The sequence below is a fragment of the Moschus berezovskii genome, chromosome 6, assembly GCF_049115385.1.
Source record: "Moschus berezovskii isolate FMDL1 chromosome 6, NW_MosBer_1.0, whole genome shotgun sequence".
Classification (NCBI taxonomy): domain Eukaryota; kingdom Metazoa; phylum Chordata; class Mammalia; order Artiodactyla; family Moschidae; genus Moschus; species Moschus berezovskii.
Window position 1 is genome coordinate 41,274,182 of NC_142465.1, and position 12,852 is coordinate 41,287,033.

Genomic DNA, 12,852 nt, shown 5'->3' on the forward strand with positions numbered 1-12,852 from the left:
AAAAAATGAATATCGAAATAAAAAAAATATGATGACTACTCTGACTTTGGAGACTGCGATCCTTTTTTGTTGTTGTTGAATTTCTTTAGGTGATTGTCAGAAATTCTCCCCCAGAAGTTTGTGGATTGCACCTTTGCTTTCCACTCTAATACTGAAACTCTCAACAACTCCTGGGGTGCACAAGCGGCCTTGCAAATGAGGCCTGGCCATTAAGCTTCATTGGTAGCATCCTCTGCCTACAAGATTTTCCCGCTGTAGTTTACTTTATCTTGTTTGAGAAGCCTAACATTACCATGAAACATAAATAACAGAAACTTTTCATCTGATGCTTGCCATTTCATTGTAAGAACTAAAACCTCACACACCCATTTTCTATCTGGACCTCGGCCGCGCAACTTGAGTCCTAGGTTTTACGGGTACCTGGATGGTGTCCAACTGGGCCTCGGGCGACTCACCACGCTGCACGCCCACAGCGGGAGCCCGCAGGGACCGCACTCCGCGTGCGGCTGGGAGCTGGGGGCGGGCCGTTGGCTGAGGGCTAGCCCGGGCCGCGCCTCCCGCTGATTGGCCCGGCGCGGCCCCTGGGGGCGGGCTCTCCCCGGCGCTAGCCCGGCCCGGGGTGGCTATCTTGGCACCGTTCCTGCTGGGTCGGCTTGCTTCCTCGCGCTGGGCTGGACTGGTGGAGAGGGCTTCTGAGGGCGGTGCGGGCGCAGGAAGCGAGGCGAGGCTGCCGAGAGCGAGCCGGGGGCTGCGGGGCTGCAGTGCGATGAAGCAGCGGCTCAGGGAGCGAAGGCTGGCAGCGTGGCGCGACGGGCCGGCCCGGGGCCGAGGCTGCTGCTCCGGAGGCTGCTGAGACGCCGCGGCGGCCGGCGCGGAGAGCGACAGGCGAGAGGGAGCGGAGGCAGCGGAGCGCTGGGAAGCCGGCGGGGCGGCGGGCGGCTCGACTTGGCCTCCCGGGTCGGGATCCCCCCGGTGAAACCATGCGGGTGGTCAAGTGGCTGACGGGGCTGCTCTACCAGCTCTCGCTCTTCATCACCAGGTCTTGGGAAGTTCACTTCCACCCCAGGCAGGGTAAGGTCACCGCGGGGCGACTCCAGGAGCGAGGTGGGGCGCGGGCCAGAGGGGGCGGGAGGACGGGGGCGGGGGGAGCGATTCTGTCCTTTGGGGGACCGCAGCCCTGCCGGGGCTCTCGGGACTCCGGGATCCGTCAGCCCAAAGCATCCCCGGAGGCTGCGGCTGTGCGGGGTTTCTAGGAATCGCGCGCGCAGGGACCACGTCTCCCTTCGGGGACCACGCGGCGGGGGAGCGAGGGGCAGGATGGCGAGGGCGCCAGCGGGGCATGGGTTGGCGGCCACAGGGAGGAGAAGAGGGACGCGGGAAGGAGGTGACTGCTGAGGACCCTGAATGTCAGCGTCCCTGCTTGGGGAGGGTGGAGAGAATCGGGGGTGTGGGAAAGCAGGCAGGCACATTCACAGAGCGCACGTGTGTGTGTGCGCGCGCGCTGGCCAGCGTGTGTCCATTTGTCGCGCCCGGCCGGGGATATGGGGACCTGGGGCCTCGGCCCTTTGGAAAGGAAGTCTGGTTGATGAAGTTCGAGGCTGGGAAGCTGGAAACGGGTGGGGGCTCAATGGCCGTATCACTGTGATTGCAGAAGCGTTAGTGAGGACACTGGCCTCCTACGAAGTGGTGACCCCCGCGCGGGTCAATGAGTTCGGCGAAGTGTTCCCGCAGAGCCACCACTTCAGCCGGAGGAAGCGCAGCTCGGAGACTCTGGAGCCCACACCGTTCAGAACCCACTACCGAATCCGCGCCTACGGGCAGCTCTTCCAGCTGAACCTGAGCGCCGACGCGGCCTTCCTGGCTGCGGGATACACCGAGGTGCACTTAGGGACCTCCGCGCACCGGGCGGAGGAGCGCAGCGCGGCGCCCCCAGACCTGCGCCACTGCTTCTACCGCGGCCAGGTCAATGCTCGCGAGGATCACACAGCCGTCTTCAGCCTCTGTGGAGGCTTGGTAAGCGCCCTCGGGTCCCTTAGCGTTTTCCTGGGATCCAGTTCAGTAAGCCGGGCATTGGCTTTTCCTGAGTGCGCGGTTGATGGACCCAAGCGATCAGAGTGCGCCACCAGAGGGGTTAACACCTAGATGAACCCAAGCCAGAGGCCACTCCTTCCTGCAGGGGGAGAGGGGTATGGAGGATCAGCCTGTCCCGCCCTGCTGGGCAAAACTGACCCTTTTTTGCAAAGCTGTGAGCAAAAGTGTCAGATGTTGAGCTAGTGGGGAGGCAGTCAGGGCTCTCTGCCCTCACGTGAAGTGCGGTTTCCAGCAGGAAGGCAGGCTCTTTCCATGCTGGACTCTCTGTTGAGGCCAACGCCCCTGAATTTACTTAAATACATTCTTTGAATGAAGAGTGATAGAAGAAAAAGAGAATGAATATAGGGTTTGAAAAGAGTTGTTGTTCGGCTAGTGTGGGGATAATCATTCATCTGTGAATTACAGGATAGGGAAAAGGTTGAATCTGTCTGTTTAAAACGTACACTTAAAAATGTAGAGCATCTACAAAGATCTGGTGCCAGCAAATGAGAAATGATTATCAGAATGATAAGAGTAAAAGATGTGGATTTTGTAAAAATCTCATTGTAGAGAGAGGAAATAAAACGAAATATTGGATTCTGTATTTTATTTGTTTTTCTCCCTCTAAAACAGAGGTTCTAAACTTTTTTTTCCCCATCAACTTTTTCAACATTCTAGGGGAAACCCAGGACCTCCTGTTAGCATAATTTTACTGTGTAAAATAGCATACATGTTCTTTAATTGGCTTCCTTTTAAATACTAACAATAATTAAAATGTTGTTAAGTCTTAGAATTTGTGATGTCTTAATACTTCCTTCTTTATTAATGCATTAAATATTATCTGTTGGGGAGAAGACTACTTACTTCTATACTTTTGTGGTGGTAATGAGAATAAATAATCCAGATAGTTTCATGTTGCATTATGTTAGTGTTGAAGTAGCTATTATTTTGGGGCTTCCCTGGTGGTTCAGTGGTAAAGATTCCACCTCCAGTACAAGAGACATAGGAGATGAGGGTTCGATCCTTGAGTTGGAAAGATTCCCTGGAGAAGGGCATGGCAACCCACTCCAGTATTCTTGCCTGGAGAATCCATGGACAGAAGAGCCTGGAGGACTATAGTCCATGGGGTTACAAAATGTCAGATAGGTCTGAAGCAATTGAGCACAAATGCACAACTATTGGAGAAGGCAATGGCACCCCACTCCAATACTCTTGCCTGGAAAATCCCGTGGACTGAGGAGCCTGGTAGGCTACAGTCCATGAGGTCGCTAAGAGTCTGACACGACTGAGCAACTTCACTTTCACTTTTCATGCATTGGAGAAGGAAATGGCAACCCATTCCAGTGTTCTTGCCTAGAGAATCCCAGGGACAGAGGAGCCTGGTGGGCTGCCATCTGTGGGGTCGCACAGAGTCGGACACGACTGATGTGACTTAGCAGCAGCAGCACAACTATTATTTTGTTGCTAACAAAGTCACAATGTCTGTAGTTTTACCTGCAATCATAATTGAAGGAAATGTTAAGTATCAGAGGTTAGGGAAAATAAAGATGTAACACTTTTCTATCCAAGTTCACAGAACCTTTAGTTGTGAACACTTAGTGTTAAAACATACATGAACTTACTTCATATGTTTGTGTTCAAGAAGAAGACACTAATAATTTGGCTACAGGAGTCTCTCCAAGTATTCTGGCTTTTGTTGGTCAAAATTTCAGAACATCAACATTATTTACTTTTTGATGAAGTAGAAAATTGATAACAGTTCCCTCTAGGCCAAATATAATACTTCCTTTCAGGTTAATTGATGTAAGATGTCTTTCTGGGTGTGAGTATTGGTCATTACTAAGTAGATTTGGAATGTCTCTTTGTTCTTTTCCCTGCTATTATCTTAGTGTATATATATATATATATCTCAAGATATTACATATGTATATCTCAATATATTTTTTATATATATATATATAATTATTATTTTGATTTATACCTACAAGGAATGCCTTGGACAATTTTCTTTCCTGCTATAGATAAATGTAAAATCCAACATCAGACTGGCAGAAACATGCTAATATTTACACAGCCATCTACACATAAAAGGAAAGAAAAATATTCTCTTTTCTAGAAACTTTCAAAATGTTTAGTTTGTCTGGACAATTCTAGATTTACTACCACAAATTTGAAACGGTCAATATGTTTTCTTGATTTAGTATTTAAGGCATGGGAAAAAGTCCAGATGGGAAACGTTATTAGGAATGATGTTTCTGCTTATGTTGATTCATAATGTTGGTGTAATTCAAATTATTTTTCAGCATCTCCTTTTTGAAAATGTTTTCTTTTTGAAAATGTTTTTAAGTCTTCACAGAAGTTCATCCTTTCCTATCACTCATCAGTTTGGACATAGTTGTCTAGTTATCCTGTGTTATTAATTTGATTTATGCATGTACTTTGCTTTTGATAGACTTATTGATATTATCAGAGTTTAATTTGATTTAACATTTAAAAACATATTTTTCATACCTACCTTTATCTCACTTTCTTTGTATGTGTAAGTCTGTGTTGAAGACATCATTCATGGCAGAGATAGAAAATTTCCAGTAACACAGCAAATAACTAGAGGTACCAGGATCTAAAAATTTTTTAGAAGTGTGATGAGGACTAATTATAAGTCTGAATCATTAATGAGATTAGTGACATTTCTTTGATTTTTTTCATTTATGATATTAGTACTATAGCAGATATTAGCTATTATTTTGGGCTTCCCTTGTGGCTCAGCTGGTAAAGAATCCACCTGCAGTGTGAGAGACCGGGTTTCGATCCCTGGGTTGGGGAGATCCCCTGGAGAATGGAAAGGCTACCCACTCCAGTATTCCGGCCTGGAGAATTCCACACACTGTATAGCCCATGGGGTAACAAAGAGTCAGACACGAGCAGCTTTCACTTTATGATTGTTTTATTTCTACTTCGACTCTATCCTTAGCGCTCTTTAGAATAATAGTTCCATCAGCTGGCAGAATTTGTGGTAGGCTTTAGAGTCTGTCGTAACACCAGATTTCTTTTTTTTAATCTCAGATTAGTCTCTCGATCCAGATAAAGTTGCATTACCCACAACCTGAACCAGCTGAGTTTTTGCAGATCCACCTTGATGCAATGCCCAGGTTGTCAGTAATGCTCACCCACAGCCCTGTTCCTGCTCATTTCCCAACTCATCTTTGTGACTTTGTATATGTGCTGCTGTAATGATCCAGCTTTGATCTCTGTCAGTCCATTAATCGCTAAAGTTGAGATTTACTGAAGGATATATAGAGCGAGTCTTACTGAGGTTCTCTTTTTCTGGTTGCTCTTTGCTTTTAGTTTTGCTTTTCATCATGAATAGAAGTTGTACTTAATCAAATGCTTTTCCTGGATATCTTGAATGAGAGTGAGACTTCCTAATTTTTATTTTTTCCTCTAATGTTAATTATCTTGAACATTGCTGGATTCAGGCAAATGTTGACCATTGATGAAAATGACCTCATACAGGGCCATAAAGTGTTCTGAGGCCTTTGTAGTGCTTGAGAGGAGGCTGGGGAAATCATATTTTCCTTCAGTTCCTCTGGCCTCCAATGTCCTTTGTGCCTTGGCCTCTCTGCATTTTTCTGGCATCATCAGCTATACTCTGAGCCAGATGGCTTTTCTTTGTTCAGTTGGGTTTCACTGACTCCTTCACTCCTGGGTTCTCTCCAGCGCTGCGTGTCCCTCTGAATTCTGGCTGCAACACCTGTTTGATTTCTTGTCTGCCTGATGCATTGTGCAGCCCTCGACACAGGGTCACTTAACTCCTGTGCGGTGCTGTCCCCATGGAAGGTGGTTTAGTGATGCCACTGGTAATCTTCCAGACCCCACTAAGGCTCTGAGACCCTCCAGAGCATGGGGACTTGATTCCTCCCCTTGCCAGACTCTGCCATGCCTCTCAGTTCAGTGTGTGTATGAAAGGGCTTTGCAGAGAGAAATCCCTTCCCTGAATCCTGTGTAGCACGCTGAAGCGCTTGTCTTGGCAGTCCCCCTGGACCATCTAACACACCTCCTGCCTCTAGACCTTAACGCCCAGTGACAGAGTCAGCGCACACACCTTCTTCCAACTGTTTGCTTTGCACGCATCCTTCTTTTCTTCCTGGAATCCACTAAGTTCCCCTTTCATGTCTCATTCACTTGACTTGTTCCCCTTCTGTCTTCTCACTTGAAGTAGCATCTGCCCTTCCTTTCTCTGGTGGCTGCTGAGGAACTTGACTTTTAGAGGAAGGGAACAAAAAACAAATTACTATTTTACAAACACCTCTGAACATACAGCCATTAAAAAATTGACACCACAGCATATTTATTGATTCCTTTTAGTTGCTAGTGTTGCAACTCAGATATATGAACTAAAGCTTTCTTTTAATATCTATACAGCTATATTTTCCCTATTCTGGAAGTCTTAGATGCATGTTTTTCTCTTTCACTAAACCACTGAACCATAACTTGTATTGTTTAGTTTTCTTAAGTGTTTTTGGCCCAAGAACCAGAAGGGGCTATGAGTCTGCCAGAAATTTTCTTTGTTTCATGTGGGTATAACTTTTGTGTTTCTAATCTTACCTTCCCTGTAATTTTTCTTTCTCATAAGTATTTATCACATACTCAAACATTTCTGATTATTTTTATGTTTCTAAAATCTATAGTAGATATAAAAATTGAGCCAAATCATAAAGTCACCTATAAGCAACATAATATATATATAATGGCTAATCAAGCTCTGTTTTTAGTTCATTGATGAAGTCACAGACCATATAGTTATCAGGCCTTAATACCCCTAGATTCAACTACAGACTTTTTTTTTCATGGTCAAATTATCTATCTTCTCATACTGTTGATAGACAGTTGCCAAAGTAGAGGTTAGTATTCTATAAGATATAATATTTGGGGCATATCCTTGTCAGGATGGCATGTGTAAATTGTACAGAGACGTTCCCAACAACCCCTGTTTCTCCACGAACTCTCTTACATTACCTGGTAGGTTCCCTTCTTCCAAAGGCCCTCAGGGACTAACCCGACTGCCTAGACAATTAACTTCACTGTTTCTTGGTGGGATTTGAAGCAATGCAGTCTTTTTGGTTGAAAGAAACAGTTTCCAGATGTCATAAAACCAGACGTTGCATCTGGCTTTTACAGTATTCTCACGGAGTAGCTTGCAGTGTCTGTGTGTGTACTTTTTTGAAGTTTCTCATGTGAACCATTCTGCAGCATGTCAGACACTAATGCCCTCTGATGACTGATTATTGAGGTACTCTAGTAACTCCTTGTTCAGACAGGAAATAACTGCATGGAAACTATCAATAGTGTCTTTACTGTTTTTTGTCTTCTTGTAAAACTTTTATTTTCTAAACTTTCTATTTGCTCAGAAGTCCTAAAGCCTTAGATCATTACACATGCTATTCTGTATTTTTTTGTTGGTAAAATTCACAAGGACCCCTTTTATTTATTTATTTTTAAAATTTATTTATTTTAATTGGAGGCACCCCTTTTATTTATTCTCATACTCAGTTAAATAAACAACACTAGGGAGAATTTCTTATGCCTCTGCCTTTAACATTGAGGTGTTAGCCTAGGTCCTCAGATGGCAAGGTGGGGTTAACTGTGCAAAGAGTTTATTTAGGGGAAGTGTCTGTGTTAGAGAAAAGGAGAGAGCAGTGGAATCTGAAACTGGTGAAGAGAGGATGAGAGTGTTGGGTAGAAGTACCCCAGGCCGCAGGGCAGTCTAAACAAGGTTGACAAAGCTCCCCCTCAAGACTATTTGTCCGGCAGAGGGATCCCTTGCCTCCTAAGAGAAAGTTTCCTCTTCATAGCCAGGCCGCACTTGGTCACTGATTGAGTGGTGTTTGGAGATACTGCTGGGGCACAAGCACGATGGATTTCAAAGCCTACTGTGGGAGTCCTTAGCTGATTATGCTCAACCTTCTCAGGGCCACCACGCAGTGACATCAGGCACACACACACACACACACACACACACACACACACACAGACATCCACTCAATGAAATAGTCTGTTAAATGCTGTTAACAGAGGAGTACAAGAAGTGCTGGGTGAACTTTGAGAAAGGCGCGAGTAAGTGTGTTATGAGACCTATGCTGTAGGAGGCGTCTCAGCTGGACTTAGAGGGATGACTAAACACTTGGGGATGTGAAAATTCAAAGGCTTCTTGTGGGTCTCAGCTGCTGAAGCACAGAGTGGCTTGTGAAGTAAGGGAGAAAATTCAGGTTAAGTTCAGATTAAGGCTTGGAATGCATTCTGAGAGAGTGAGGGCTTAAACTGTAGGTGTTATGTTAGTCCGATGTGTTAGGAGTGGTCTGCCCTTATGCACATTGTGCAGGGAGCAGGGGAGGCGCTGAGGAGACCGCCTCTGTGTAAGGACGACTCCTGTATGGGCAGGGGAGGGGAGCTGCCGAAAGTAATGTGGATGCAGTGGCATGAAGAGTGGGTCCCTGTGGGCAGTGCACATGGAGACCAATGTTTCTCAACTGGGGCAGTTTTGTCCCCTAGGGAACATAGGCAGTGTCTGGGGAAACTTTTGGTGTCACAGCTGTGCCTGGGGCAGGGGAAGCAGGTGGCATTGAGTGTGTAGAGGCCAGATATGTTGCCAAACGTCCCAGATGCCCAGAACAATGAAGCATACCAAAATGTCAATGGTGCTGAAGTTACGCAACCTTGTAGGAGACCTATTAGAATTTTGGGCCGGAAGGGCAGTCGAAAAATATGGTTCTAATGACCCATGACTTAAATGACTGAGTGATCCTGTAGCCATTAACCAAGAAAGTCAATACCAGGAGGAGGTGGCAAGAAAGAGATATTTATTCTAGAAACATTTGTTTGATTTTACCATAGGTATACTTTAATCTTCAGAAGGATCTGAGTTCATATTTACTCTTCTCTTTGTTGAGAATGTCCTTTTCCTAAAACTCCTACTCATCTACTAGAGCCATCCTGAGCCTTCCTTTCTTTGCTCTGATCTTCTCTAGGAAGAGCTGACCAGGCCTTCCTTCATTCCACCATCAGACTTTGTATGCATCGTATATGGAATTGTGATTATTTGTCCATGTTTCTGTCATTTATAGATTTTAAGTAAGAGAATGATAGTCCGGTTTACTTTAGCACCCAGTATAGCATATAGAAATGTTCAGTACTTGCATGAATGATCTAAAACAACTTTTATTTATATGTTCCAGGTAATTAGGTTAACTCTTTTCTGGAATTCAGTGCAAGAAAATTATTTTATCAATTTTAGTTGAAATACTTGGACATGTTTAAAAATTTTTTCATATAGATTGAATCTTTTTCAGATATCCAAGTTAGTTGTGTTCCATTTATTACTTCATTTATATGGCTTGGAGAAGGGAATGGCAAACCACTCCAGAATCCCTGCCTGGAAAATCCCATGGACAGAGGAGCCTGATGGGCTGCAGTCCACGGGGTCACAAAGAGTCAGGCTTGACTGAAAGACTAACACTTATATGGGCTTACACTGCACCTTTGTTACTTGCGGCTTTATTTCTGTTTATCTTGTAACTGCTGTTTCCCATAAAATAATGTTAATTAAGCTGTCCATTTCATACTAATATTTAGAGGAAGAAATAGATCATTCTTTTCAACCGATCATTATCAGTCCTTTCTTATGTACCAGCCACTGTTATATATGACATACAGTCGTGTCCTTATTACAACAGCAGTAAATCTATTAATTAAAAATATTCATGAGTTATATAAATACTTTATTACCATAGTAACAGAATTGGAAAGGCATACCTAACCTCTTGATTGCCTCAGTCCAAAGGTGACACACACTACTTCTATGTACATTTTGTTGATAAAAACTTGTTGCCTGGCTCTGCCTAGATGTCAGGGGCTAGAAAATGAGGGATGGTGATATGCCCATGAGGAAGAGAGGACAGTAGATTCTGGTGATCACTAACACTTTTCACTGTAGGCTGTTTTTCTGTTCACCAAGTATACCTTTGCTTTTTTCTTCTTACACTTCAAGCATATTTATATTGTATATAAGGAGACAAGCCTTCAGGGGCACTGTTTCTGCTCATGTATAGGAACTCTGGGTAATGCGCAGTCTTTGCCATAAAGTTCAGATGTGGCTCCTTGTGGTTTAGCAATTACTGAGTTAAAAGGAAAATTATCTGCACCACCCCCAACCCAATATACAGCATGACTGTAATTCAAGTTTAAACTTCCTACAGAATGTTGGGGTAGTTCTGAGGGTCTTTAGATTATTCTACAATGAAAGTCTAGGGCTTCTTTAGTCTAAGCTCATGTATCTTGGACAATGTAATCTCGAAAACCAGGTTGACTTCTGATGGGAAGTAAAGTTTTGATAATTGCTTCAAATTAGCTTCCTGTGACAGTTACCAAAGCCTAAAAGGCATTTACATTAAATCTGTGAATTCCAAGACTGTTCTATGAAGAGAAGAAAATTATTGAATTCTTATCTTTGGTAAACCAAATTCCAACTGTATTAAAGAAGTATTGATAGAATAAACTTGCTGTATATTATGATCATTAGAGAAAAATGTAAAGGGAGACATAACAAGTGATAAAGATGATATTTGCTTAATAATTGAAGAGTGCCATATATCAGAATAATTGTAAATAAATTGAAAATTTAAAGTGATATTAGGAAAATATATGCTATAAATATGACAGATGGTCTGGCAGGTATATGATATATGTCCTTCTAGATATTTTATATATATAATACTTACATATAAATCTTTGTAGAGTAATACTGCTTTATAAAGTTTTGACAGTAGATCATGAACATCTTTCCATTATACATCTTATGGATAGTTCTTAATCATTTCTTATTGTTTTAAATTTATAATTTGTTACAATGACTTTAGGCCTTATGTCTTCACAGATATTTTAGTAAGAGGTTGGGAGAGACTTTTCTAAGGCCCACTACCCAGACCCCACAAGAATATGGCCATTTCTTTGACAGTTCTCTCTACTTCTAGTGAGTCCACGTGACTTCAACCACATCTCAGTGCCTCCAGGAAAAAGAAATGTTACAGAATTTACTCCTTGCTAGTGGTGTCTCTGGGACACTGTTTATATAGCCGAGTCATTTGGCTGCATGAATCTTGGGTAGATGGCTCCAGAGTCTGTCTTATATTCTTCCTCCTCATGGGTCAGGTCGTGGTGAGAGCGTGGTCTTTTTCGGTGAGTATCAGCGGTGTTTCCTCATGTTCACACTGGAGATCTGGAGTTGTCCTGTGGAGAGGGGAATAAAGAATGTTACCGGATAATTAGCCAATCTGATCACATGGACCACAAGCCTCGTCTAACTCAATGAAACTAGGCCATGCCGTGTGGGGCTACCTAAGACGGACGGGTCATGGTGGAGAAGTCTGACAGAATGTGGTCCTCTGGAGAAGGGAATGGCAAACCACTTCCGTATACTTACCTTGAGAACCCCACGAACAGTATGAAAAAGCAAAAAGATAGGACACTGAAAGATGAACTCCCCAGGTCAGTAGGTGCCCAATATGGTACTACACATCAGTGGAGAAATAACTTCACAAACAATGAAGGGATGGAGCCAAAGCAAAAACAACACCAAGTTGTGGACGTGACTGGTGATAGAACAAGGTCCGATGCTGTAAAGAGCAATATTGCATAGGAACCTGGAATGGTAGGTCCATGAATCAAGGCAAACTGGTAGTGGTCAAATAGGAGATGACAAGAGTGAATGTCGATATTCTAGGAATCAGTGAACTAAAATGGACTGGAATGGGTGAATTTAACTCAGATGGCCATTATATCTACTACTGTGGGTAGGAATCCCTTAGAAGAAATGGAGTAGCCATCATAGTCAACAAAAGAGTCCTAGATGCAGTATTTGAATGCAATCTCAAAAACGACAGAATGATCTCTGTTCATTTCCAAGGCAAACCATTCAATATCACGGTTAACCAAGTCTATGCCCTGACTAGTAATGGTGAAGAAGCTGAAGTTGAACAGTTCTGTGAAGACCTGTAAGACCTTTTAGAACTAACACCCAAAAAAGATGTCCTTTTCAATATAGGGGACTGGAATGCAAAAGTAGGAAGTCAAGAAACACCTGGAGAAACAGGCAAATTTGGCCTTGGAGTACAGAATGAAGCAGGGCAAAGGCTAACAGAGTTTTGCCAAGAGAACACACTGGTCATAGCAAATACTCGCTTCCAACAGCACAAGAGAAGACTCTACACATGGACATCACCAGGTGACCAACACTGAAATCAGATTGATTATATTCTTTGCAGCCAAAGATGGAGAAGTTCTATACAGTCAGCATAAATAAGACCGGGAGCTGACTGTGGCTCAGATCATGAAATCCGTATTGACAAATTCAGACTTAAATTGAAGAAAGTGGGGAAAACCACTAAAACATTCAGGTATGACCTAAATCAAATCCCTTTTGATTATACAGTGGAAGTGAGAAATGGATTTAGGGGACTAGATCTGATAGAGTGCCTGATGAACTATGGACAGAGGTCTGTTTCATTGTGCAGGAGACAGGGATTAAGACCATCCCCAAGAAAAAGAAATGCAAAAAAGCAAAATGGCTGTCCAAGGAGGCCTTAGAAATAGCTGTGAAAAGAAGAGAAGCAAAAGGCAAAGGAGAAAAGGAAAGATATAAGCATCTGAATGCAGAGTTCCAAAGAAAAAGCCTTCCTCAGTGATCAATGCAAAGAAATAGAGGAAAACGACAGAATAGGAAAAACAAGA

At 43.6% G+C, this 12,852-nt stretch overlaps 1 protein-coding gene across 1 annotated transcript in view; it reads left to right on the forward strand.

Moving 5' to 3' along the window:
* The first annotated feature begins 674 nt into the window (after positions 1 to 674).
* The window catches only part of ADAMTS20 (ADAM metallopeptidase with thrombospondin type 1 motif 20), a 210,082-nt gene continuing 197,904 nt past the window's right edge, over positions 675 to 12,852 (forward strand). Inside the window, exons 1-2 of the mRNA XM_055395361.2 lie at positions 675 to 1,071; positions 1,652 to 2,013. Coding sequence (XP_055251336.2) covers positions 981 to 1,071; positions 1,652 to 2,013 — 453 coding nt within the window. The 5' untranslated portion in view covers positions 675 to 980. The remainder of the gene's footprint in view (positions 1,072 to 1,651; positions 2,014 to 12,852) is intronic.